Source organism: Monodelphis domestica, chromosome 4 (assembly GCF_027887165.1).
Source record: "Monodelphis domestica isolate mMonDom1 chromosome 4, mMonDom1.pri, whole genome shotgun sequence".
Lineage (NCBI taxonomy): Eukaryota > Metazoa > Chordata > Mammalia > Didelphimorphia > Didelphidae > Monodelphis > Monodelphis domestica.
Window position 1 is genome coordinate 190,518,794 of NC_077230.1, and position 26,768 is coordinate 190,545,561.

The window sequence follows — 26,768 nt, forward strand, 5'->3', positions numbered from 1 at the left end:
GAAAGAAAGACTTTTTGAAGGTTACTGTGCTCTGGAACTTATGGGACTGCCCATTCATCTATGGTTGTCTCCACTTATGAAAAAATAATCAATCAATTCCTTCAGTGCTGTCAAAAAGATAATTAACTCAATCAAAATATATGCCAATTGGTTCTTGGATTAAAATGATAAACTGTTTGACAGACATGATTAATCAATTCAGTTAAAATAATTCATAGAGGTAGCTATGTATCACAGTGGATAGAGCACCAGTCCTGAAGTGGGGAGACATGGGTTCAAATATGACTTCAGACACTTCCTATCTGTGTGACCCTGGGTAAGTCACATAACCCCACTTGCTTAACCCTTACCAATCTTCTGCCTTATAATCAGTACTAAGACAGAAGAAAAGACAGATTCAAAGACAGAAGGTAAAAGGGACTTTAAAAAGAATACAGTTCAAATCTCTTTCTTTTGTTTTTAATAAATTGAAGCCCACAGAAGTGATTTGACTAGGTTCATATAAGCCAGGGTAAGGCTTAGAATCTAAGATTTTGACTCTAAATCTATCCTTATTACACCATACTAGTTCCAACATTCATCTAATCTCTCTGATGACACAATAAATGACTCCCAGAATGATCTAAAAAATAAGCTGTTTAACTTCTTTGTCCTAATTTATCCACTTGTTAATCTTCAAAATGTAGACCTATTTAACCCCAGCATTTCACACATTTTTGTGAAATTTAAGAGTGTTCTCCCAGCAAAGAAAAAAGTCAAATAAAAAGAAAAACCTTTGAGGTCTACGAGCCTGGAGCTCTTTGAAGGTACTATGAAATTTTCAGATTTTATTTCCATTATAAACTGATAAGCCTGCAAGAATGCAACTCCTTTTTACAGCATGGATTTCAAATTAATTTTCCCTATGAAATGAAAGCATGAAATTGGCACCATCAGGAAGCAACACCAAATCCATTTATTTGTATCCACCTCTGTTTCAGCCTGAAGGGTATTATCAACCACATACTTGAAGGATTATACATAAATTATTTTGAAGTAAAATATTCTTGGCCCATCCAAAGATCATCTGCTATTTTTTAAAGATGAAATTACTCATAAGAACTTGAAGGAAAGAGAGATGTGAGACTTGTCAATAGTTCTGTTTTCTACTTACCCTGCTTCTGTCATACTCCTTCCTTGAGGCAGCAAATAGTTGAGCATTAGATATGGCAATCCCACAAAACGGGAGATACGTCTGCATAACCTGGCACAGAGAAAAGTTAGAGATTTATTAAGATAATTCTACCAAGTTAATTTTATTCAGATAGTTTCCTTTTCCACAACATGTCTTGTATATATAGTTATAGGTTATACTATCTTAATAAGATAAACTTTGCTGGATGACTTTTTTTAATTTTGCAAAAAGTTGTTTGTTCTCTGAGTTAAAGGCATTTACAACTATGACTCCTGTACTTAGTACCCCTGTTGCTGGGCTTCTATGGGTCTGTTCCAATTCTTGGGGGAAGTACCTTAAAATGCTAGTTTCTTTTGGACTGTTAGTATTTTTACAAAATATCTAAATATATCTTATGCCAAGGTCTCCACCTGTATGAAAGGTCCCACAGATTTGTAAACAAGCACTCAAGGTAATAAATGCATTTATTTGTCCCATGGAATATGTGAGAAACTCATAAAGAACTCACAATACCCCATGAACAATTAATAGCCATTTCTTAAGCCAATTTGATTGAGCATATACAACCATTATATACTTTTGCCCCAAGGACACCATTAGCAGATAATATATTCCACCATCTCCATCCTATCATTCTATTATACTCTTAGTCTATCTAGAAGACAGGCAAAAGAGAACAAAAGAAACTCTGGGCCCTCATAGGTTAGTGCACTATGGTTTTCAATATTTTCCCCCACAAAATATAGATTGGGAGGAGGTGTGGAAGACTTTGTAGACTTGTCAGTTAAGTTGGGGAATTTTCTTCAAGAGAACTGAGAAAAGCTATTATTTAATCTCTACACTAAGCTCCAATCTCATTCTGATCTCTGTCAGCTGTTCAAGCCTCCCTACCAAATTTATCTTCTACCATTTTGCATAATTTTGTGTATATTTATATGATCACATGTTGTCTCCTGAAATAGAATGTATGCACTTTGAAGGATTTTTTCATTTTGTCTAGTATTCTTGATGCCCAACACAGTGCTAAATACACAATAAACACCTAATAAATATTTATTAATTGACTGGTTGATTCATTCATTCCTTTCACAAAGATTTAGAGTATCCATTAAAAATAGTCAGAAGAAAATGGAACTAAATGGCATTGAAAAACAAGAAAAAACTATCAAGAGAAACAATGCAAAGTACTTGGGTTAGTACTACCATCTTATCTTAGATTCCAATGAAGGCAATCCAGAATTCTGTGCCTCAAAACCCTAGAAATAGAAGTACCCCCTATGCCACTGGCCTTCAACCTAACCTCCACCACTGTTCAGGGGAGCAACTCCAGTATAGCAAGGGCTTGCAACTGCTTCTGCCACTCTATTCTTCCTTTACTAGCTTCCAGAGCTACTGAATTCCAGAAAAGAAACTTCTTATCACTATATTTCTTGGCACTGTCAGATGGTTCATCATCAGAAGTGGATATAGTTTTGTCAATTTGTCAAAGTACTTTTGGTGCTTTGGACAGAACACTAAATTTATAGTTAGGAAGACCAGAGTTTGAATCCTGACTTCGTCATTTACCACCTATAAAAACCTGGACAAGTCACTTAGATTTTCTCAAAGTTACTTACCTCAGCTATAAAATAGGGAGAATAGCACTACCTACTTCACAGGGTTATTGTGAGGATCCAGTGGGATAATAAATGTAAAATGGTTTATGAACTTTAAAGTATGATATAAATGGTAACTATTATTAGTATTTTATTACTTTAAAAAAGAAGTTTTGCATTGAACCCTGAAACTCTGGATCAGTTGGCCCTCTGGTCTACCTTCTAGTTGAATAATAGTTGAATTGATTGTATTAGCATCCAATTCAGTATGATCCAACTGCTTCCTGAGAAAGAGGGTTGTCAAATTGCAAGCTCTCCTTACTCAAAACTATCATGATGATCAACCTTTGCCTAGTCAATAGTGCTCCTTTGCTTTCTGGTAACATAAGAAGTCAACATCTATTGAAATTAATAAAATACCAATATTGCACCTGTTGGAAATGCAGATGTCTATGACCTCTAGATCTAGCAAACCATGAGTGTTTATGAAATTAACTGAATAGATTTTTAATAATTTTTAATACTTTTAATATATCTCAGTACAATCTTGGAATAAAACTGGAAACATTTCACTAGCTACAGTCAAGGGTATAATATTGCTTTTTGAAAATAGTACCCTCAGCTCAAAGTCATATAGCAGTGGGTTACTGAGCAGTACACAGAAATGGTTAAAAAAACTAAACTGAACTGAACTTCTAAGCTTAGATTAGATTATAAGAGATAAAATTGAGAAACTACTAAAAACCTAACAAGGGAAAAGTTGAAGAACTTCATATCATTGAAAATACTTCCTTTAATGAAAACTCTGGGATTTAGATGTAATAATGAAATAGATGAGAAAAACAGCAAGCAAATCTTGAATGATTTTTTGAAGAAAATGGACATACTTAGACTAAAATGCTAGAAAAATTGATAGACTGATACAAGCAGAACAAACATACCATTTTAGAATAATATTAAAATGCTTGTATGTCCTATGACTACCTTGAATGAACACACTCTTCTTTAGTATAAGAAACATTTTAGGATGTGCGCATAGCTGATATATTCAGTAGCAATGACCATAAGAATTATAGAAAGAAAGATTGACCTATCAAGGAATACCCTCCAGGATGGGTGTCAAACATTATCATGGCAGAAACAGCTTGAGAAAACTACTGAAGAATTTTTGCTTTCATTGGAACATTACATAAATAGCTATCTAGTATATACAGCAGAATATATTAAAACAATTTCACCTAATTAAAAGCAAGAAAAAAGAAATATACAAAAGGGACCAGGAAAGAAATTGCATCCTGGAAATTCTAAATTCCTTTAACCAACAAATGAAAGTCAAAGTCAAAATGCTAATGATTATTCAGATGCAAAATAGTGTAACAAATGAACTAATTCAATACCAATCAAAAGTTGCTTGTTGGTGGTGGAGGGGAGATAAGCAGTAAAAAAGTTAATTGGTTATACAGAACTGCTAAAGAAGGAGGGTGAGGAAAAAAATTTCTGATGCCATCTATATGATTATAGGAAGTCAAGTACAACAAAACACAAGCTGAATAGAGTTAAAGATATATAGCATTATTATGATGTATGAGAGGACAGTTGTTTCAGGGGAGATGACAAACTCTAGCCCTTCTGTAACACTGGAAAGTAGTAGTAGATCCAAATTAGAGACAAAAGTATTGGCTCAACAGTGAACTGATCCAACCATTCTGGAGAGCAATTTGGAAGTATGCCCAAAGGGTTGTAAAACAATGTATACCCTTTGATCTCGTAATACCACCATTAAGTCTGTATCCCAAAGAGATTAAAAAAAAAGGAGAAAAGACCTACTTTTACAAAAATATAAGTAGCTGCTCTTTTTGTGGTGGCAAAAAATAGGAAATTGAAAGGATGTCCATCAATTGGGGAATGGCCACACAAACTGGTATATGTGGTGATGAATACTATTGTGCTGTAAAGGAATGATGAACAGGATGATTTCAGAAAGAACCGGAAAGACCTACATGAACTGATGCAGAGTGAAACAAGCAGAACCAGGAAAACATTATACATGGTAACAGCAATATTGTGGAATAATCAACTGTGATAGTCTTAACTACTCTCAGCAATACAAAGATCCAGGAAAATTCTGAGGGACTTATGAAAGAATGCTATTCACTTCCAAGAAAGAACTGTTGGAGTTGGAATGCAGATCAAAGCATGAAATTTTTCACTTTAGTTTATTTAGGTTTTGGTTTGGGGATTTTTGTTTTACAATAAAAATAAACAATATGGAAAAATAAAATAAAATAAAAAGTATTGGCTCAAACAGTTTATGTTGGAATATTAATTGCTAGTAAATCACTTTACTAGCTCCCTCTCAAAAATAAGCTTAATCCCACTTTTCTTATCAGAAAATACCATATGTCTATTCCAAAAGGATTAGAAACTAGTAATACCTTCAAATATATGACAATTGCATGTTTGTGTACTTTATGCAAAACACTCCCAGCTTGTATCAATCAAAAATAATCTCTAAACACAAGAAAAGAAGTTAGCAAAGAGTACCAAAAATAGAGAGTACCAAAAAGTACCAGGGTGCAATTTAATGAATGAATAAATGAAAGCATCACACTTATGAAGTTCTTACTGTATGCCAAATATTAAGAACTGGGATTCAAAAGTAAAAGAGAAGACAATACCTGCACCAAAGGAGTTTATAACATAATATAATATAGGTAGACAACATATATAGTGCAGTGGTAGCCAGGAAGTAGTGATATAACACAAGAGGGAAGGAGGCAACAAATATTTGTTAAGCTCCTACTATATGCCAAGTACTATGCTAGGTACTTCACAGATATTACCTCACTTAATACTCTCAACAACCCTGTGATAAAGGTACCATTTTGATTCTCATTTTATATTTGAGGAAACTGAGGCAGGGATTAAATGATTTGTCACAAAGTTAGTAAATTAGTAAGTCTGGATTTGATCCCAGGTCTTCCTGGCTACAAGGCCAGCCCTCTACACACTGTCATCTAGCTGCCATATTACTCTTGTGGTGCATACTGCTACTAAAGTTTTACTGAGAATGCTCCAGAAAATGAGCCTACTGAACTGACATAAAACTAAAGGTCTATAATGAGAAAAAGATTAGGTCTTTCATTTTGAGTAACATTTATTCAATTATGAAATACAGTAATTTTTACTCCTTGCATAATGATCTGTAGAACATGGAATAGAAAGGAATCATATTGGCACAGCAATTTGTGCCAGGATCATTTTGATTTGTGAGAAGGTGGTCATCAAGATGGCTCAGTGGAAGAGAGTCAACCCTAGAAACAGGAGGTCTTCCCTTCAAATATGGCGTCAGATACTTCCTAGTAATGTGACCCTAGGCAAGTCATTTAATCCCCTTTGCCTCACCATTACCACTCTTCTGCTTTTGAATCAATACACAATATTGATTCTAAGAAAGAAGGTAAGGTTTAAATGAGAAGAATACTTAAATAATAATGATAATGATGGTAATCCATTATCATATTGCTTCAAGAATTAAATACAATGAAAATCCGAATAGATCAGACACTGTATTGTTAACATTAAGAGAGATGACTAAGACTAGCTTCTCTACAAAACTAGAAATAGACTGGTCTGAATAAAATCAATATTTATTAGTTCTAATGCTTCATGGTGAGTAATTAATTACTAGGAAAGCACTTCAACAGCCTAATTCCATCTTTCTTAACAGAAGGAAGAACATCTTTATTACTAGAAGATGAGAACACCACTGACACTTTGAAATACAAGAGAACTTGTTTGATTTCCACAAAGCCTTCACATCTTGTCTGACTGAAGAGATTTATAAACACTCACAAAATATCAATATATCATGAAAGGAAGAAAAGGAGAATGCCCTCGAAACCCAAAAAAATTGATTATCATTTCATTGACTATTGGCCAAGTTTCTCAAAAAGTGCTATAGCATTTATAATGACTTAATTGATTATAGCAAAACTTCTGACTCAGTTCTACGCTCATGGCTTAGCTAAGCTTTGCAAATATATAAAATGGATCCAAGCAGAGTGACAGTAAGATAGAGTTTGACATGCACATGGAAAATAATTCTCTATGAAATGTCACTAACACAGTAGGATTAAGAAACGTTCATATAAAACATGGTGTCTTCCAGGGGAAACATTTAAGTCCATTTTGGTTCTGCCTAGTCTTAAACATATCATCTGATACAATGAATGACTAAGATACTGGCATATTAAGAGTAAGACAGTGCCTTTACCATAATTATCAACAACTTTCTCTTCCTTCATAGCCTCAAAAGCATCTTGCCCAAAGAAATGACTCCCTGATGGCATGTTCTAACTTACTAGAGTGATGATTGTATATTACATTCTAGATGTATACTCCTAAATTCCCTCTCTTACTACCCTCTCTCACTTCTGGGTCTCAAGTTAAGCACTTTCTTTTTAGTCGGTTAAAATGATCCCAGGATTTTTTTAAAAAAGATCCATTATTTTTTAGAATTTGGGCTGTTTTCTGTAGAAATCTCTAATTTATCCTAAAACAATTGCAATAAACTGGTCCAGAAACCCAGAGAGTCCTTATCATCTACATTCATTTGGTTAGTTAGTGGCAGAGGGCAAACTGGAACCCAAGTCTTCTTGGATTCTTCTTTATGAACAAGTCCAAGTTCTTCTTTATGAACAACAAATGTGCTATTCTACCAGGGAAACCTAGTTGCTTTTATTCTTCCATGGGAATGGAAAACAAAGGGCTACTAAAGAGAAGCAATTATGCAAAATTTTAAAAGCAAAAGAACCTTTCTCTGCCTAAATTAGTGCTTCTTAAACAGTCTCTCACAAAAGTGAATGGCAGCATTTGACATCCTACTCATTGAACTTAAAAATGTTCAATTCAATATATATTCAATGGGTACCAAGCCAACACTGAGTGGGGAATACAGTGTGGTCAAGGACACTATCGCTGCTTTTAATTGGATTCAATTAATTTGACAAACTCTTATTCAGTGGCCCACTGTGTATAAGGTGCTGTTCTTATAAGTGGGGATGTTGAGATGAACATTATATAATCCCTGTCCTGAAGAAATTTATCAATTTATGGAAAGAAAGAAGGTTCGGCATATATTCAAAATGGTTAATTACAGGACAGAATGTGATATGAACAAAAACCAGTCATGACAAGTGTTTTAGAACTAATCTGAGAAGGGAGAAATTATTTTCAGCTGGGGAGTAAAGATGGAAAGGAACCCCAAAAAGATGGTAACATTTGAACTGGGCCCTGAAGGAAGAAGGGATTTCAATAAGCAGAGGTAGAGCCCCTAGAGAGTAAAGAGTATTTCATTTTTTAGCCATTATATTCCCAATATCTATCAGAGTGACTGGCAATTACAAATGCTTCATAACTTCTTGTTGATTGATTGGTTGATTTGGGGGCTTAGTGACTAGCCTGTACAAGTGCACAGTGGCAGCAAAGTAATTAGTGAATCACTATGAAGCATCTCAGTCAAAAAATATGGATCTTATTTGTGCTAGCCTCCCTACAGAGAAGTTCGAACTTACCTTTTGAAGTTACCTTTTGACGTTAGTGTTCCATTGCATCATAGTAGTTCAATTAATCTGAAACATAGGGCTCATGAAAGGCATTGATATGAAATAAGCCCAAAGAGAAAGATTAAAGATGGGTTTTTGAAATGTAATACTAAGGCACTTGGAATTTAATCCCCATGAGCAATAAGGAGCTATTGAGAGCTTTTGAGCAGGAGTGGTGACATTGGCTGTACAATTTTTATCAGATAAGTAGTCAGCACCATGGCCAGGGTTTTAGCAAACAGAAAGGAACTAGCTGGTTTCAATACCACAAACACAGATAGCAGCATAGCCCTCACACCTAGATTGTCTTAAATGAACATTGCAGGTAAGATAGTTGCAATTCTAGAATGTTCATAGAATGTAAGCAAAGCCCGGGATATACTTTAGGGAGCCATAAGGGGGTAATTTCATTATTTGGTCTTTTTTTGAGGTTGGGGAGGTTGCTATACAATTACTCATGTTATATGAGGATGTGCAATATTTGTAAATATGGAATGGTTACAAGCCATTCCACAGGATTACTTATGTTGCATATGATGGGAAGATGGGTTTCCTGTCTATCATCATTCATTATTTTGGCTCTGGCCTAGAACTGTCTCCAGATTTATCCCCTACAAGATGCAGATCTCACAAACTGCATGTTTTTAAATACATAATTACAAACAAAAAAAAAGTTACAAAAAAAATACATGTGGAAATACGCCAGGACACACACACCCCTTAATGTAAATGTGGGCTATAAATGTAGAAGCTTCAGGCTTAGCTAAATAATATATCTGATAGTATTTCCTAAGGTGTAGCTTTCTCTCAAAGCTGAACATTAATCTAGATTGCCTCTCTTAAAAACAGACTTTGTCTAAACTATCTGACTAGCCTAATCCCAAATTGGTTAAGTATATTCTAGGGCTAAAGATAATTCTTCAGGTTTCAAGTGGAATTGAATGCTCTGGAACTGTAAGGAAGAGGCATGTAAGTGTGTAAACCTAAGGAAATATTAACTAATTAGCCTAGCTTAATAAAACTATGTGCCTTCCTATCTGACCATTGTATAGACCTTTTTTGATTATACTTCGATGGATTCATGACCTTATATGTATATACGGGAATGGCTGTAATGGTATAGGAACCACAACCAATCCATGCCTCCTTATTATTTGGGATTTTTGTCCATGATTTTCCATCCATCCCCCATAGAAGATTTACTTGATATACTGGTAACTTTTTTTTCCTACCTTTATGAACAGTTTGTGGGCAACAAAGCTCTTTCTTTCTAATACCTTGAAAAAGAACTCTTTAGGTCTATAATGTGGTGTTATGACCAAAGGAGGAAATGAAAATTTGGGCATATTCAGTGGTGGTATCTACTTTTGGATGTTTTAGAGCCACAATCATCGACTGGGATGGGGTTGGGGAGGATTGGCTGACTCAATAGCACTGAACCATATTTAGTGAGATAAGACCTGTTTTTTTAAAAAAAGGAAGTCCTGGGTCTCATCCTTGGATAACTGAAATTCAAAAGCTCAAAACCTTAGATGGACTTTTTTTAAAAATGTGGGGTTTGGAAAATTGAAGGGCTATAATGTAGAATATCAGTCTTTTCTCTCCTTGGAGTTGGGGAGAACAATGATGAATAGCAGGAAGGAAGGAATTATGAAATAAAATATTTCCCAAGGATATATCTAGAAGACTAGGATGAGGTATTCTACAAGACACATTCCTCTAAACTGGGTAAATATAAGAGGAAAATAATTTCTTTAGTACCTAAAGTCCCAAGTTCATAAGCAATTGAATAACTGGTTCATGAAAGCTTAGATACCACAATCTAATTATTAACCAAATCCACAGAAAGAAGGACTGAAATGGGATAATATTAATGGCAAGACCTGGAAGAAGGGAGACATGTCAGAGAGAAGAGGAAGCTAAGAAGAGCAGAATTTGACCCCAGCAGTCAGTAGAAGAAATAGTGATAAATGCATAGAAGGTCTTACCTTCTTAGCATTCTGATTATACTCTCCTTCCCTCTTGTATGTTTTCTTTGTAATCTTTTGCAATAAATCTTTAAAACTCAGATTGACTAATATGGAAGAGAAGGAAAATGATAAATATTGGTGAAGGCATGGAAAAATTGGGACACCAATGCACTGATGGTGGAGTTGCCACCTGATCTAACCATTCTGAAGAGCAATCTGAAACTAGGCCTAATGGATCAACTATGCATACCTTTTGATCCAGCAATACCACTAGTAGGACTGTAGCCCAAAGAGATTTTAAAAAGAGAGCAGGGGGTGGGGAGGAGGACCTATTTAAACAAAAATCTTTGTTGCACTTCTTTTTGTGGTAGCAAAGAACTGGACTTTGACAGGATGCCCATGAATTGAGGAATGGTTGAAAAAGTTGTGTTGTATGATTATAATGGAATACACGAAAAGGATGATTTCAGAAAAACCTGGAAAGACTTACATGAACTAGTGCAAAGCAAAGTGAGCATAACCAGAAGAACATTTTACAAAATAATAGCAATATTTTTGTATGAACAACTGTGAATGGCCTTGTTTTATTCTCAGGAATATAGTGATCCAAGACATTCCCAGAGACTTATGAAGAAAAATGCCATCTGCCTTCAGAGAAAGAACTGATGGAGTCTGAATGCAGACTAAAACATTATATTTTTCCTTCTCCTCCTCCACTTCCATTTCCTCCTCTTCCTCCTCCTCCTTTGATATGGGGAGGAAACAGGGAATGGGAATGGGAATGGCAAGGAGTGCAAACTTTTTTTAATGAACGTTAAAAAATTATTACATATAATTGGAGAAAAATAAATTACTAAAAACTAAACTTTAAAACATTGAATATTTTCTGTTATTTTTAAGGGAGCAGACAAAGGGGAGAAAGAAACAGGGTTTTTCCTTATGGCCATCTGGGAATATAATGATTCAGAAAATATAAGTAATGTAGTGGTAGCTAGCACTGAAAATATAGATCTCTTGAATTGGGACCTAGCTGGTTTGGACAGAGACAGAAGTAGATGTAATTACCTAAGAAAAGTATCCCTTCTTTTTTCTCAGATATGACATCAGCATTTTTTACAAGCATCTATTAGGCACCTACTATGTGCCAGGGACTATTCTGGGTACTTTAACAATATTATTTCATTGATCCCCATAACAACCTTAAGAGGCAGCTGCTATAATTATCCCCATTTTACGGTTGAGGAAATCAAAGCAAAAAGAGATTAAGTCCCTTGACCAACATCACACAGCTAGTGAGACTTGATTTTAACTCAAATCTTCTTGATTTTAGGCATATCTCTTTATTTATTGTAATACACAGTTCCTTAATCACAAACGATTCATTTGATGGCTATAGCTGATTAAGATTATATTTCTGGATCACTTTCTCAACCCACAAACAAGGCCAGAGAAAACGTCCAAGAATCCTTTTTCTCCTTCCCACCCCCTCCTAGGACAAGCTCCACAACAGGAAATATATATTTTTTGCATCTAAATTTTGCTTTAGAGGTAAAGAAACTGGAGTTAGAGAGACATAAAATGTTAAATTAGGACCGAGATTTTTGGACATTTTTCTAATCAGTGTTTTTTGCTATTGTGATAACTTCAATCTAATTTTAAAAACTTTACAGAATAGCAGAAAAAGGAGTCATGTGGGCCTATCAAATCAGAATGACCTTGGTTCAAATCCTACCTCAGACACTAGTTGTATGACCCTGGTCAGAATATTTTATCCCCTCTAGATGTCAGTTTCCTTATATATAAAATGATGAGGTTGGGCCAATTGCCTCCCAGGTCAACAGCAACAATAAGGATTTATTAAGCACCAGGTTCTATTCTGAGTACTGGGAATGCAAATACAATAAAAAAGAAAAACATTCTCTCCCCTCAAGGAGCTTAAATTCTAATGGGAGAAAATAAAATATAAAAAGGAAGCTGCAATAGATAAGGGAAATAGTGGTGGTAGAAGAAATGGTAGCTATTCCCTGAGAAGGAAGAATGAATAGCCTGAGCCCCTCCTTCAAACAGGTTTCAAGAAGAATTTATATTTCTAAATCTATGATCCTATGATTGAACTAACCTTCTCTAGATCCTGACTTTTGCTAAGTTTGAGATTTTGGTTGAACCCCATGAACAAAACCGAAAGAGGCAAGAAAAGAAAGGCACAAAATTTTCATATGACCAGAGATGTTTTGGAGTCTTTGAAAGTATTTCAATTTGTTTTTCTTGAACACAACCCCAATGGCATTTCAAAAGATTCATCCTCAACAGAATGATGATGATTACCAGTGACAACTTGATTCTGGGAATGTGCCTACCCACAATCATCACCATAAGACTGTATTTGAAGGCAATCGACCCCAGACTGTTTGCCAATGTACTCCTTCCAGTTCCATATTTTCTTTCCACACAGCTGCAGCTGTAGCTGCCTCGCCTTCCATCAAACTCCTAAAACTCATGTTCTTGACAAAAGGCGAGTCTCTAGGAGGGAAAAGGCACACCTCTATCTATAGGGAGACATGTCTTGGGATCAATGAGCATTTTGGCCCCTGTAAAAATCACATTACAAAGGCTTTTGCCGATTTCACCCATGCATAGAATAATCCTCACTAGTGACGCAATTGGGAGAATATTTTTTTTCTCACAGATTTTGCTCACTCTCATACTGAGTCATAGGACTGGAGGTGATTACCTCAAGTAATCTTGTATTTCTTCTGTCTCCAGGCAAGACTCACCTGAGCCTTAAGACATAAATATCTATCTACCCTGTTCATAATAATCACTAGGGATGGAGATAACATAGCTCCCTTGATCATTCATTCTAGTCAGAACCCTTTATTCTTGGCTTCCTGTCAAGGAGAGGGTCTTCATTTATAAAGAGATGAATCTGTCCTGAATCCTTCAGTAACACCACAATTCAATATTGTTGGAATTGAACACATTTTGGACAGGTATTCAGCAGCAAGATTTGTAGCCTTTCGAAAGGAGTCTGGCAGGGGGAGCAGACAAATACTTTGGATAGCGGCAATAATGGATAACAAGGAACTCCCAATAAAAGAACACTCAGAGTGTTGGTTTTTAAAATCTGTTCTAGTATATTAGGTATTTTTAAGGAATGCCTTATTTTAACCTGTTCTTTCTCTAGCATGGAAGAAATACAATTCAGCCACTACCATCTGGTTTCTGATGTTAAAAAACAACAAAAATGTCCAAACAGCTTTAATGACTAAGAAAGTTATAAGACTTAGCACCCATGTGCAGCAGTTTTCAGCTTGAAAACGCTTCACACACACTGGTTAATTAATCCCTACAGCATCCCACATAGAAAGGAAGTAAAACTAAAAACCATTCAACAGTGTGCTAAAGTCACTGTAGCCCTGGAAATTCATAAAAAGGAGGCTAATAAACACAGTCTGAACACCAACGCCTTCCATAAATGATGGTGAGTGGGACTCCACCTCCTTAAACCTGAAAGATGGATAAACGAAACAGGGTCAAATTTTCATGGAATACAACATGGTCAACTCTCATTCTGGACACACAGCTTCTTTGTGTGCAGCCAGGGCCATTCCTCAGAGTCTTGTCTCCACCCCTTAGGAAATAAGCCCCATTTTGGGAGCTATTAGTTCTATTCATGGGGCTTCTCATTTCTCATTGAGTCTATCTCATCTTATTATTAGTATTGCTTTTCACTCATGCCAATGAACTTGTCCATTGCTCCACATTATTTTTTTTCCATATAGTTGGATGGCACAATGGAGACTTAGAGTCAGGAAGACTTGAGTTCAAATTTGAAATCAGACACTTACTAGTTGTTTGACCCAGAGTGAGTCATTTAAACTGTTTACTTCAGTTCCTTCATCTGTGGAATAGGAATAATTATAACATCTACTTCAAAAGTTGTTGTTAGGATCAAATGAAATAATAATTATTTTAAAATACAGCATAGTGCTTGATACATGAGGCTTTTTATAAACATTTATTCCCTTCCCTACCTTCTCCTTATTATAATGCATATAAAATGCTATGTTACCATAAGATGTAAAAAAGGACTAGAGATGGGTAAATGTCTTATTTCTCCAAAATAGGAAAAAGACAGATTCTGCTTAACATAGGCAAGGTATGTGGTTCCATGGATAGAGTGCTGGACCTGGAGCCAGGAAGATCTGGTTACTTAATCTCCTTTTGCCTCATTTTCCCTATCTATAGAGTGTGATAATAATAGCACTTACTTTCCAGGGTCATTTGGGGGATCAAATGAGGTAATAATTGTAAGGTTCTTAGCAAAGTACTTGGTACATAGTAGGTACTATAGAAATGTTAGCTCTAATTATTATTATTGTGTGGACTTGCTGTCATTGTAAAAAAATTTTAAATCAGATTTCAATAATTCACAATTGGAGAAATTTTGGAGGGATTGAGATGTCATTTAGCTTTACCCTATCCATGAAAAGGGGATGTAGGAAAGTAGTGGAATCAGTAAAATGTCAGAGAAAAATGTTTAACTACCAAGAACTTTAGAAGGTAACTGGGCAATAATGGATAGAATTCAGGACTTGAAGACCACTGTTTGAATATTGCCTTTGTCTGTAATTTAGAGTTCCTGGATAAGTCTAAATACCTCAGTTTCTTCATCTCTATAGTAGGATAATAGCAGCAACTACTTTATAATATTGTTGTAAGGATCAAAAGAATTAATATCTATAAAATTCTTTGCCCTCTGGATTCTATTCTTGCCAATCAGAACTTTTTTCACGTCACAGAAGCCTTTTCGCTTCAGGAGTTTGTTCACCACTGGTCTTTACAATGGAAATATACTTTGTTCCTGTGGCCCCTTCTAATTGGTTGATTTCCCAGAAGCTCTATTTTAAGAAAAATGCCTAGATCATCCCTATCCTGATTCCTCTCTTGGTTCCATTCCTAACTCTCCAGACTTTCTCCACCATGTCTTCCACCTCTCCAACCTCACCCATCCCCTTTCCACTCTCTCTCCCTCCTCCATCTCAACCCTTTTCAGTATCTTTTTATGAATTAGGTTGTCTTCCATCACCAGAATATAAACTCCTTGAGGATAGGAATAGTCTTTCTTTCTTCTTATGTTTGTATTCCCAGAGTTTTGTACAGCGCCTGGCCCTTAATTTAATACTTTAATACATGCTCATTGACTTATGTGACTTGACTTATATTCACTTATTCCACCTGGTCTTCTTCCCACTCTTCCCCATCTAAATTGATATAGGTTCACAATATGCCTTTTTTCTTCACACTCAAAGATGAAGTTGTGTTGCAAATTATAGACACAAACATGCCTTAGAATATCATGCAATCATAAAATTTAATGGTTTTTCAAGGGAAATTAGAAGTAACTTAGTCCAACCACTTCATTTTACAAATGGGGAAACTGAGGCTCAGAGGGATAAGATGAGTTGTCAAAGGTTATATAGCTAAAAAGGTCTGTGAATGTATCTACATACAAATCTGCTGATTCAAAATCCAGTGTTCTTTTAAACCAGATTTCCTGTCATTTAGAATATCAAGACACCTGCATCAAACTATATGACTTCTTTTCCTTGTACTTAGTGATAATTGTTGATGGTTTCATGTTGGTCATTTTGCAAAGACATTAAATGTCTATACTTTGAAAGATCTGTGATGCCACTATTTGTGGTGTGGTTACTTCCTCCAATGATATAGTACACAATCTATGTCTGTCTTCTCATTCTGTATCACTTTTGACAACATCCTTCTGTAAGTCTTCCATAGAGGGTCTCCCAAGATGGAACGTGACTTCTTTGGGATCTAGATCTACTAATAATAGATGGACACTTTTGAATGTCCGTGAATTATCCCTTATTTTAATTACATGACTGGTCTACCTTCTTTTCTTGATATGCATTTCTCTGATTTTGAAGGCAGGGGGTTTGGGTTCAACTTCTTCCTGTCATCATTTTATGAAAACTCGTTTTCTCCTTCCATTACTTTTTACTGTTTTATGAGGCAACATTGCTCATAATCTGCAATCCTCCTTCTGTCATATTTTGCACACAAAAAAGCTTATATTATAAGCTAGTGTTTCCCTTGGGAATATCTTTTTCTTTTCTAAGTATGTGCTGAGACTGTCTCTAGGATCTTTTGGTCTCTTTGTCATAGTAATTAACTCCTACTGTTTAAACTTTCCTTTCTTAAGAAATAGTATTACTTTGTGACAATTTCTCTCCTTTTATCTATCTCTTATTTTTTGGTGTCAACAGTTTGACCAAATAGGTCAAAAAGAGCTACCTCAATTGTATATCATAATTCATTTTTATTTTTCCGGTTAATTTGTATTGATTTTGTTCTTGACTCTTAACATGTGGATAGTTTGATTGTATTCAAAAGATGTATATGAAAATGGCTTTTGTCATTCTCTACTCTTAGAGGAAAGAGATTACAGGGAAGGGTGTCACAAAAATGGAGAGAGACAGATACTGAGTGAAGGATGGACTGTAAATGATGGAATCCAAAATGATATTTTCTTGTGGTCTGAGGTTGGTCTTAAGATTTCTTGGAAATTAGTAAAGAAAGAACAAAACTAAGAATTACTAACCATCAGACCAAAAAAAATGCTTTAATTCTTTCACATTAAAGATAACTTTTTATAGGCCTTATTGGATCAGATAAATACATAGAAATGATGGAATTACAGAAGAAACATTCAACTTTTCCCTTCAAAGAAGAAAAAAATTTTAAAAAAGAGACCTATAGTATATTCTCTTGGTTCCGCTCATTTCACTCTTCATGATTTCATTTGGTCTTTTTATGTTTTAAAAAAATTAATCTGCTCATAATTTCTTATAGTGCAGTAGTTTTCCACCACAATCATGCCACAATTTGTTTAGCCATTCCCCAAATGATGGGCATCCCCTCAATTTCCAGTTCTTTAACACCACAAAGAGAGGTGCTATAAATATTTTAGAACAGGTAGGTTCTTTTCTTTTTCTTTGATTACTTTAGGAAACAGACCTAATAGTATTATTGCTTAGTCAAAGTGATAAACAATTTTATAACTTTGGGCATAATTCCAGATTGTTCTCCAAAATAGATGGATCAGTTCATAGTAAAGAACAAGCTAGATATAGTTATATATAATATAAATTTAAATATTACATTTATATTTTATACGTATATATATGTGTGTGTCAAATGATGCCTTCTCTAGGGCAGGAAGGAGAGGGAAAGGGAGAAGGAAAAGTACCTGAGAACTTTAATGTACCAAACAAACAAATAAGTAAAAATAAGTAATTAAAAATGAGAGAGAGAGAGAGAGAGAGAGAGAGAGAGAGAGAGAGAGAGAGAGAGAGAGAGAGAGAGAGAGAGAGAGAGAATATGATAAAAGGAATTAAGGACAGAAATTATAAGGAAGGGCATGCAATGTTTAACTTTTATAACTTCAAACATTTGCAATACATTGACAACTGTGCATGTTTGAAGCAATATACAGAAGAGAAAAACAGAGAGGCCTGATGCATGCAAGTTTGTGGAACAGCTAGTATCCTACTAAGTGCTTGACCAGTCTTGATCACCCTAACATGGTAAAGAGCTCTCCATATATTCATTGGATATTTTCATTGTTTGCCTTAGTTTTCTGTTGCAATTATACCCTGAAAACATAGTGAAGTCCTTTCAGCTCTAAGCCCAAGAACTCAAAGTCAGTGATGTATATCTTAGTGGGAAAATAAAAGTATTAGATATGTTTTGTGCTGGAATTTCTGCAATAGCCTTCAGTAGTGAATTTGATGTTAATGTATCAATGATTTGTTATATACTATACAATATCCTTATACCAACATCTGACACAGTAGAATAAGATTCAGGTTAAAAGAGTTTAAGCATTAAGAATTTTATTTGCTGTACACTATTTATGGAATTATAGATTTTGTATGTTATGAAAAATGGATATTGTCTGAAATCAATTTTTATTACAATATTTGCCCCAAAGTTACAAATTCTTGAAATTACTAGTGAGAAAAAGGTGTTACATGTTACCAATTTTATGATGTGTAATGAATTTTAAGGGTTACTCTGTTAGAAAAAGTATATATGATCAGTTAATATTTTGTTATAAATATACACAGAAAAATATTTTCAACAATCCTTTACAAAAGATTTCAGTTTTGTGGGGTCACAGGAACTTAATCCCCTATTTCCTATAGGTAGGTATCAACATTTGCCTTTTCAATTTTCACATTGTTTTCTAGGATCATTGCACTTACAAATTTTGAGGACTGACTGTAAGTTAATTTAAATGTTAATGAAAAAAATCTTAATGATTAGTTATTATTGAATGCAATGAAAATATATCTTTCAAGTTTTCTTGTAGCTACAGTGAGTGGAATTCTAATTTGCTGCTTTTCAAATTTTCTCCAAGCTATGACAAGGAGTAGGCCAAGTTGATCTGACCATGCTATTAGTCATTTGAGACAGGTCAGTCACAAATGGATGGGCTGTAGTGTCCCTTTTCATTAGAGCACATCAAGCAAATACAAGATGTTGAATGTCATGACAAAACTAGAAATTGACAAGAAAAGCTTCCATAGGAAAGGAATAGTTGCCAAGGGCTAAAATTCTATACTTTTGCTTAGAGATTTACATATTATTTCATCACCATTACTGATAAATAGTGGTATGGGTTAGGTACTATAGAAAGTTAATTATCCAAATTTTGTTCTTGCCATCCAGGATTTTTTAGTATCCAAAATGATCAAAACTCAAATGGATTAATACACACACATATGTATGTATGTATAATGATGGTGACTTGTATTTCAATAACAATGCAGGATCACAAAACATTTTCATAGGCATTTGTCTGATTTGACCTAATTTCCTGGCATCCTCCAAGATTCAACTCAAATCCACATTTCACAGGGGTTCTTTCCCAGTTCCTTCCTCCCTCTACTATCATTGCCTTCCTCTGATTATCTCCCATTTGCAATCTACATATCCTGTTGTGTAGTAATTTGCATGTTGTCTCTATTATACGTTGAGCTTCTTGATGACAGGGACATTTTTTTTTTGGCTTTTCTTTGTATCTCCAGTACTCGGTATAATCTTGGGCACTTAGTTGGCACTTAATAAATGCTTATTGTTGTTGATGATTTTGAAAATTAAAAGGACATTGATAAAATGGAGAACATATAGCAGATTTCAGAAAGGATATTGAGGGGCCATAAGTCTGTTATATGATGATTCAGTGAAGGAATCAGAGATGATAAACTGAGATAGGGATTATATTTGTTCTGTCTGGCTCCAGATATCAGATCCAGGAGCAAAAAAAAAAAATGTTCCTAATATTTAGAGCTATTCGAGTATTATCTCAGGAGATGGTGGGTTCCCTTTTCTTGGAAGTCTTCAAGTAGAGGATTGATGACTATTTGTCTTTTATATTATTGTGGAGATTTCTTATGGGGGTGTAAGTTGAATTAGCTACTCACTGAGGTCCTTCTTCAAAATTCTATAATATAGGATATATTTAGTCATCAAAGCAAACCTATGAGGTAGATTATATTTATTTTATTGTTCTAATTTTATAGATGAGGAAGGTAAAGCTCAAAAAGATTAAATGATTTGCTATTAAATAATAGAAGTGGGGCTCATCCAAGCTTTCTGATTCAAAGTCCCCTTCCCTTTTGACTACATTACATAAATAAGAAATTAGAACCCTTAAAACAATATAAGAATTAATAACAAGACATATTATTTACCAGTTAAGGTAAGTGTATATTACATATCCTAGAAGGCAAGTGAAAACTGGGGAGATGGCCTATGGAAATTCATTATCTAGAACTAGAAAAGAAGAAAGCTGTAGAAGTCATCTTGGCTGAATTCAGCAGGACTAAATGGAGGAGAAGGGATTCAATTATAAGAAAGAAATTGCCTATTGGACTAGAAGGGGGAAGTCACCTGCTCCTGAAAATGAGTGGAATGAAGTAAAAAGGGAGATTTTAATTATATGTGCCTGAGAGGAACAAATGGAAACTCATTGGGATATGAAAGGGAAATGAAATAGCCTACAGCACCTTGGATTTAAGGGGGGAAAAAAAGATTTAGAGGCAATGTGGTATCACAAAATGGGCCCTGAACTTATAATTCAAAAGTCCTGGGTACTGAGAAGCTTCACAACTTAATATGAGACACCCGCAAGGAAATCATAGTAAATAGAAGAAAGGACATTGAACAGGTTTGCCTAGGCATAAAAGAGGATAAACTAGACTGAGGATCAGAAAGAAGTTTTATGAGGGATATTTCAGGATGAAAAGTTACAGAGACTTGTAGATGTTCCATGTTTTAGGAATGACATTTATAAACTGGAGAGTGTCTAAAGAAGTGCAACCAAGATAGTAATGTTTTAAATTGGGTCATTAAAATAGAAATGGGTATCATCTAAATATTACTGATATCAAACCTCAACCAACCTTCCCTGGATCCTCATCCAGGAAAAAGTTCACCTGACTAATCAAAAGACTGCTCTCTATAGTCCCCATTTGTCAGAGTTAAAGACATCCTGAGAGGTGATATGGTAGAATGAATGACATCCCATAAGACCTGGATTCAAGTCCTGCCTCTGACAAATACCAGCTATATGACTCTGAGCAAATGACAATACCTCTCAGGGCTCTGGACAACTATTGACGACCAAAAGTTGCAAAGAAGAAAAAGACCTGCATTGGTAGAAGGCAGCTAGGTAGCATAGTGGATAGAGTACTGGGATTAGAGTCAGGAAGACTTGAATCCAAATCCAGCCTGAGATTCTTGCTGGTTGTGAGCCGCTGGGCAAATCACTTAAACTTGGCCTCAGTTTCTCAACTGAGAAATGGTGATGATAATAATAGCACTTACTTCAAAGGGTTATTGTTAGGATCAAATGAGCCCAGTGCCTAAGGCATAGAAGGTACTTAATAAATACTCTGTTTTCACTTTCTATTACTATCTTTTTTTCCTTTTTTCTTTCCTTTCTTTCTTCCTTCACTTCTCTATGTGAATGATGTCACTTGGCCAGTTTCTATCCTTTAAGATATATACTATGTGCTCTGTATAAATACTTACTAAACTTTAAAATTGTAATTGATGATAAGGAATGATGCTACATTAAACATATATATTGCTTTTCAGTTTTTCAGCATTTTCACATACATTATCTTATATATCACATTAAAGGTAGCAGAAATGTGTAGTCCTTGAAGGGCATTTTTAATATTCAGGGCCATAGTTAATATTATATTGTGCTCCTGGATAGCAATGTGTCTCTAATAATCTCATGAAGAAAGTAATAATGGAATATAACATTGTTGCTCAGAAATATAGAAAATATAGTGGGGATGCTTTCTTTACATGTCTTTTTTCTCGTTTTCTAAAAGCATTTCTCCACAAAATGATGCAGACAATAAGACAAATTCTTTTGAAAAAAATTAGTAATATTCACAAATGGAATTGAAAATATAGAAGACCACAAAATGTTGCATCTAGCATTAATCTCTAAGGTCATGGCTTACCAGAGCTGTTTAAAATATAATGTCTACATGTGATTCCAGTTAGCGTCTAGACACCTAAAGAAGGAGATTGGATAGTTGTATTGGCTCCAAAGCCAACTATGATACCAGGGATGTCAAGCAAAGGCTAGTAATTAAATGCGACAGGAAAAGACTTAAGCACAAGTTGACACTGGAATCAAGTCATGACAGAAGTTGGGCATCCCAAGAGGCAGAGATAGAGAAGGAGAACATTCCATGCATGGAAGAAAGAGTGCAAAGGAAGAGAAATGGGAAAGAAATTGTGTGTATGAGGAGCAGCAAGCAGAACAGGGGCTGGACTATAAAGTATGTGGAAGGGAGTCAGAAGGTTGGAAGAGCAGTGTGGGTCTGCTTATAAAAAGCTTTAAAATAGCAAATGGAAGAATTTATATATCATGCTAGTGATCAAAGAGAGCCACTAGGGTTTACTGAATAGGAGAATTACATGGTCAACAGTGCTTTAGGAATATGACTTTGATAGCTCTCTGGAGGATGGGATTGGAGAGGACAGGCTCGAGACAGGGAGACCAATGAGGAGGCAATTGCAATAATTCAATTAAAAGATGGTGAAGGATTGAATTAGGGCAGTGGTTATATAAGTAAAGGGAAGTGAATGTGTGTATATATATGTGTGTGTGTGAGAGAGAAAGGTTATAGAGATAGAAATGATAAGATTTGGTAATTGATTGACTATGTAGAAGGAAAAGCGGAAGTTGAGGACACCATTGAGATGGCAAACTTTGGTGATGGATGCCTTACATGGAAATAAGGAGATTAGGAAAAATGATGGATTGGAGGATAATGATAATAAATTCTATTTTAGATATGGAGAGAATATGCTTCTTGCAGAACATCCACCTTGTGATGCTCAAAAGGCATCTAGTGTCTATGGTAGAACTATAGCTCAGAAGAGAGACCTCTGGGAGTAATCTACATAGAACTGATAACTGAACCCAGTGCTTGCTTGATTGATAGTCATGGTGAGAAATGAAGGAAAATTTTCCATCAGGAAATGACTTATCAAAGCAGATGGATGTTTTCTCTTCATGTGAAAATTAAAGATTAAAAATTAAACATATCATTTGACTACTTTCTTTTGGCCCCATAGATTCCCAGGAGTTGTTTAGCACAGAGTATTTTTTACTGAGCTTTCCTTCTCCTAGGACTCCCAGTGCTGACAACAATATCAGAGTTGTAGAGCTCCATCTAAGGGAAGCTCTCATCTTAAAAGTCTCTTTGGGATCTTAATCATTTCCATTTATCATAGTCTGTCAGGACTTTTACACTATTCTGGATGAAAGGCTTCAATTAAAAAAGAATATATGTAACCCAAAAAAATTATCAGACTGACATCATTTAACCAGAATGAGAAATGTAGATGTCAACTTTAATACAAATAGCTTTTAAATGTTATTTGACAGATAGTGAATAAGTGGAACACAACCAATAATTGCGCAAAGGAACATCTGTAGTTTTTCCTGGTCCCTGGTTCTTTTAAAACATTTCCTTTTTCCAAAAATAAGTGCAGAATATGGATTATTTTATTATATTTTTGTCTCTCTCCACCTGAGTTCAACTGTAATATGATTGAGTGTGAACATTCAACTCAAATCATATTTTGAGCTGACATCTGTATAGTATAGTATCACTGAGTTCAACGAAATTAGATCATTGACACCTAGGGAATACTGGCCCCTAAAGAAAACTGTGCCAAGGCTAAGAGTAGCTAATACCATTAGAATTTGGATGTGAAGGGCGGAAGTTTTCCTTGCAAATGTCTGTGCTAACTCTGATCTCTCTTTGACACACCTGGCTTTGACCTGAGCACTGGACACTTAATATAGACTTTAGTATTTGCAAGCATTCAGACAACCAAAAATTTCTCTATAGAATAACCAGACTGAAAAAATCGTTAAGCAGCTCTAGAGGCAGCTAGATAGCCCAGTGGATAGATCAGTAGACTTGGAATTGGGAGAACCTGGGTTCAAATCTGGCCTTAAACACTTTCTACCTGCATGACCTTGGGGATGTCACCTCTGATTATCTAACTTTTGCTATTTTTCAGTCTTAGAAGTGAAACTAAGACAGGAGATTAGGGTATTTTTTTAAAGATCCTCTAGTCCAACCTCTTTATTTTACAATCAAGCATCAGAGAGGTGAAGGGGGCCCTTATCCAAATAATTTAATGGTGAAGCTAAGACTAGAAACCAGATTTGCTTACTCTTGATTCAGAATTTGTGCTACTGTTTCATATTGTCTCCCTAAAAAGTTTCTTTGTTGGCTAAAAATCCAATCCACGACTGTTATATTGAGATTATACCAATAATGCTGATCACTTCCACCAAGAGTGGACTATTGTTCTAGAATTAGCCAAATATTGAGAGGCACTCAATAGAATCCAATGGAGAAAGAAATGGGAAACAACTCTAGGATCTTTGCCAAGAAAACCTCATGGACATCATAGTCCACAGAGTCCTGAGGAGTCAGATAAAGTTAAATGACTGAAGAACATCAACACTGAAAGGCACTAGTGTATGCTAGATAGATAACAAGAGTTACAAATATGTGGGTTCAAGTTCAGTTTCTAACTTGAAATATTAGCTGTACTAGTATTAGTATGTGTGGTCCCTTTGATAGGGGTCAAGTTATAGTTGGTTCGTATTTCTAATTCTCTGATATTGGTCTTGGATAGCAACCTCCTAAGATTTAAGAGTTAGACCAGCTTTAGAAGTGTCTTTTTTTCTTTTCTAGTGGAAACAAGCAATTGGATCATTATTCTTTGGGGGTTTTCCCTCCAACTTAATAAAGAGAGGAAGGGAATTGGGAGTGAGGGAGAGAGTGAGAGAGAGGGAGGGAGAGAAAGAGGGAGTGCTGGAGAAATGGAGAGAGAGAGAAAGTAGAGGAAGGGAAGGAGAGAGGGAGAGAGAGGGAGAGAGGGTGGGAGAGAAGGAGGAAGAGAGAGAAAGAGAGAGAGAGAGAGAGAGAGAGAGAGAGAGAGAGAGAGAGAGAGAGAGAGAGAGAGAGAGAGAGAGAGAGAGAGAGAGAGATGATCTCAGGCAGCCCTCCTAGTTTCAGACACACACAGGGAAGAAACTTTGCATGAATTCAGTTTTAGTTGTGTATCTGGAAAAGTGAATCCTGATAGTGCTTGAGGCTTTGCTGAATAACATTATTTATTGGGGTTAGGGTTAGGTCTCCTCAGTCTTCACAGCTTGGTTCAGCAGATGCAGTGAAATCAAAAGAAAATCTCAGTACTCAGAGCTGACAAATTTGGCCACAAGCAGCAAAATGTGTGGTAAATAACATAAAATATGACACAAGCAATGGTTGTGCAAAGACTGATTCTGTAGTTCTACATATAGCTTAGGCTATTAGGATTTTGATTAGAACACTGTGGCTCATATGAAAAATACAGGCCATAAGTAATTAATGAACAAAGTTTCAGGGGCCTAATAAGTGAAGAGTATGGCAGGGAAGCAGATAGAAAATACAATAGTAAAAAATTTAGACAAAGAGTCCAGTGGGTATCCAGTAATTGGAATATGATTGGAAAAATTTGAGGGCAGCTGATGGTGAGGTGAATACAGTACTGTGCCTGGAATCAGGAGGATCTGAGTTCAAATTCAGCTTCAGACACTGTGACCCTTGGCAAGTCATTTAATACTGATTGCCTCAGTTTCCTCATCTGAAAAATAAGCTGGAGAAGGAAATGGCAAACCACTCCAGTATCTTTTCCATGAAAACCCCAAATTGGGTCATTAAGAATCAGACACAACTAACTGATTTAACAACAACAACAAAATTGGACAAATTTTAATATGTGAATATGATAAATATTACAGTCATAAGAAACAGCCAATTTGAGAACTTCAGAGGAGCACAGAAAAGTTTGTATAATCTGGTACAGAGAAAGGTAAATTGAACAAAGACAACAGTATACACAATGGCTACAATTGAGGCAGCTAAATCAGGAAATGAGTCAGAGTGTCCAATGTCAGATTCTGTCTTAAACACTTTCTACCTGTGTGACTCTGGGAAAATCACTTTACTTTTATCAGGTTCAGTTTTCTTATCTATAAAATGGAGATTATAAAAGCCCTTAGAAGGTCCTTGTGAAATTAAATGAGTCAACATCCATTCATCATTTTGAAACCTGAAGATGCAATATAAATGCTAGCTATTATTATCACAATAATGTCAAACAAAACAATACTGAAAGGCTACCAAACTCAGATGAATTGAAATGACCATTCTTAATAACAGAGAAATGAAGAAGTCTGTCTTCCTCCTCTCAGGAGTGTAAAGGAATCACAGATGTGGAAAGAGGTAATCATTAGGTCAGTTGGATTTGCATAAATATTTTATTGGTTACATGAGAGAAAACAATGTGTATTCAGGGAGCAAATTGGGAAATTACTGTGGCTTTTTCCAAAGAAAGCTAAGTGGATGTCCATCAAGTAGGAAATGGTTAGCCCAATTATGACAAATGAATATAATAGAATATATTATTGTGTTGTAGGAAATGATGAGTAAGAGGAATCCAAAAACTCATGGAAAGATTTAAGAACTGGTGAAGAGCCAACTAAGTGGAACTTGGAGAATAGTGACTACAAAAGCATCAACCGGAGCAATGCTAAAAAGTTCAGATTAATAATAATAACCATTCTTGATCCCTGGAAAGCAAATGATGAAACCTATTTCTCTACTCATGGCAGACAAGTGGGGAACATTAGGGATAGGATGTTTCACTTACTCTCAAACTAAATCTTTCTGGGGTTAATTTTGCTTTAAAAATTCCCTCTTTTACAAGGAAGAGCTCAATGCATATATATAAT

General features: G+C 35.4%; 1 protein-coding gene across 1 annotated transcript in view; it reads right to left on the minus strand.

The window, feature by feature from the left end:
- PDE11A (phosphodiesterase 11A) overlaps positions 1 to 26,768 on the minus strand; it is a 523,355-nt gene that overhangs the window by 317,641 nt on the left and 178,946 nt on the right. The window contains exon 3 of the mRNA XM_001377248.4: positions 1,154 to 1,243. Within this exon, the coding sequence (XP_001377285.1) occupies positions 1,154 to 1,243 (90 nt within the window). The remainder of the gene's footprint in view (positions 1 to 1,153; positions 1,244 to 26,768) is intronic.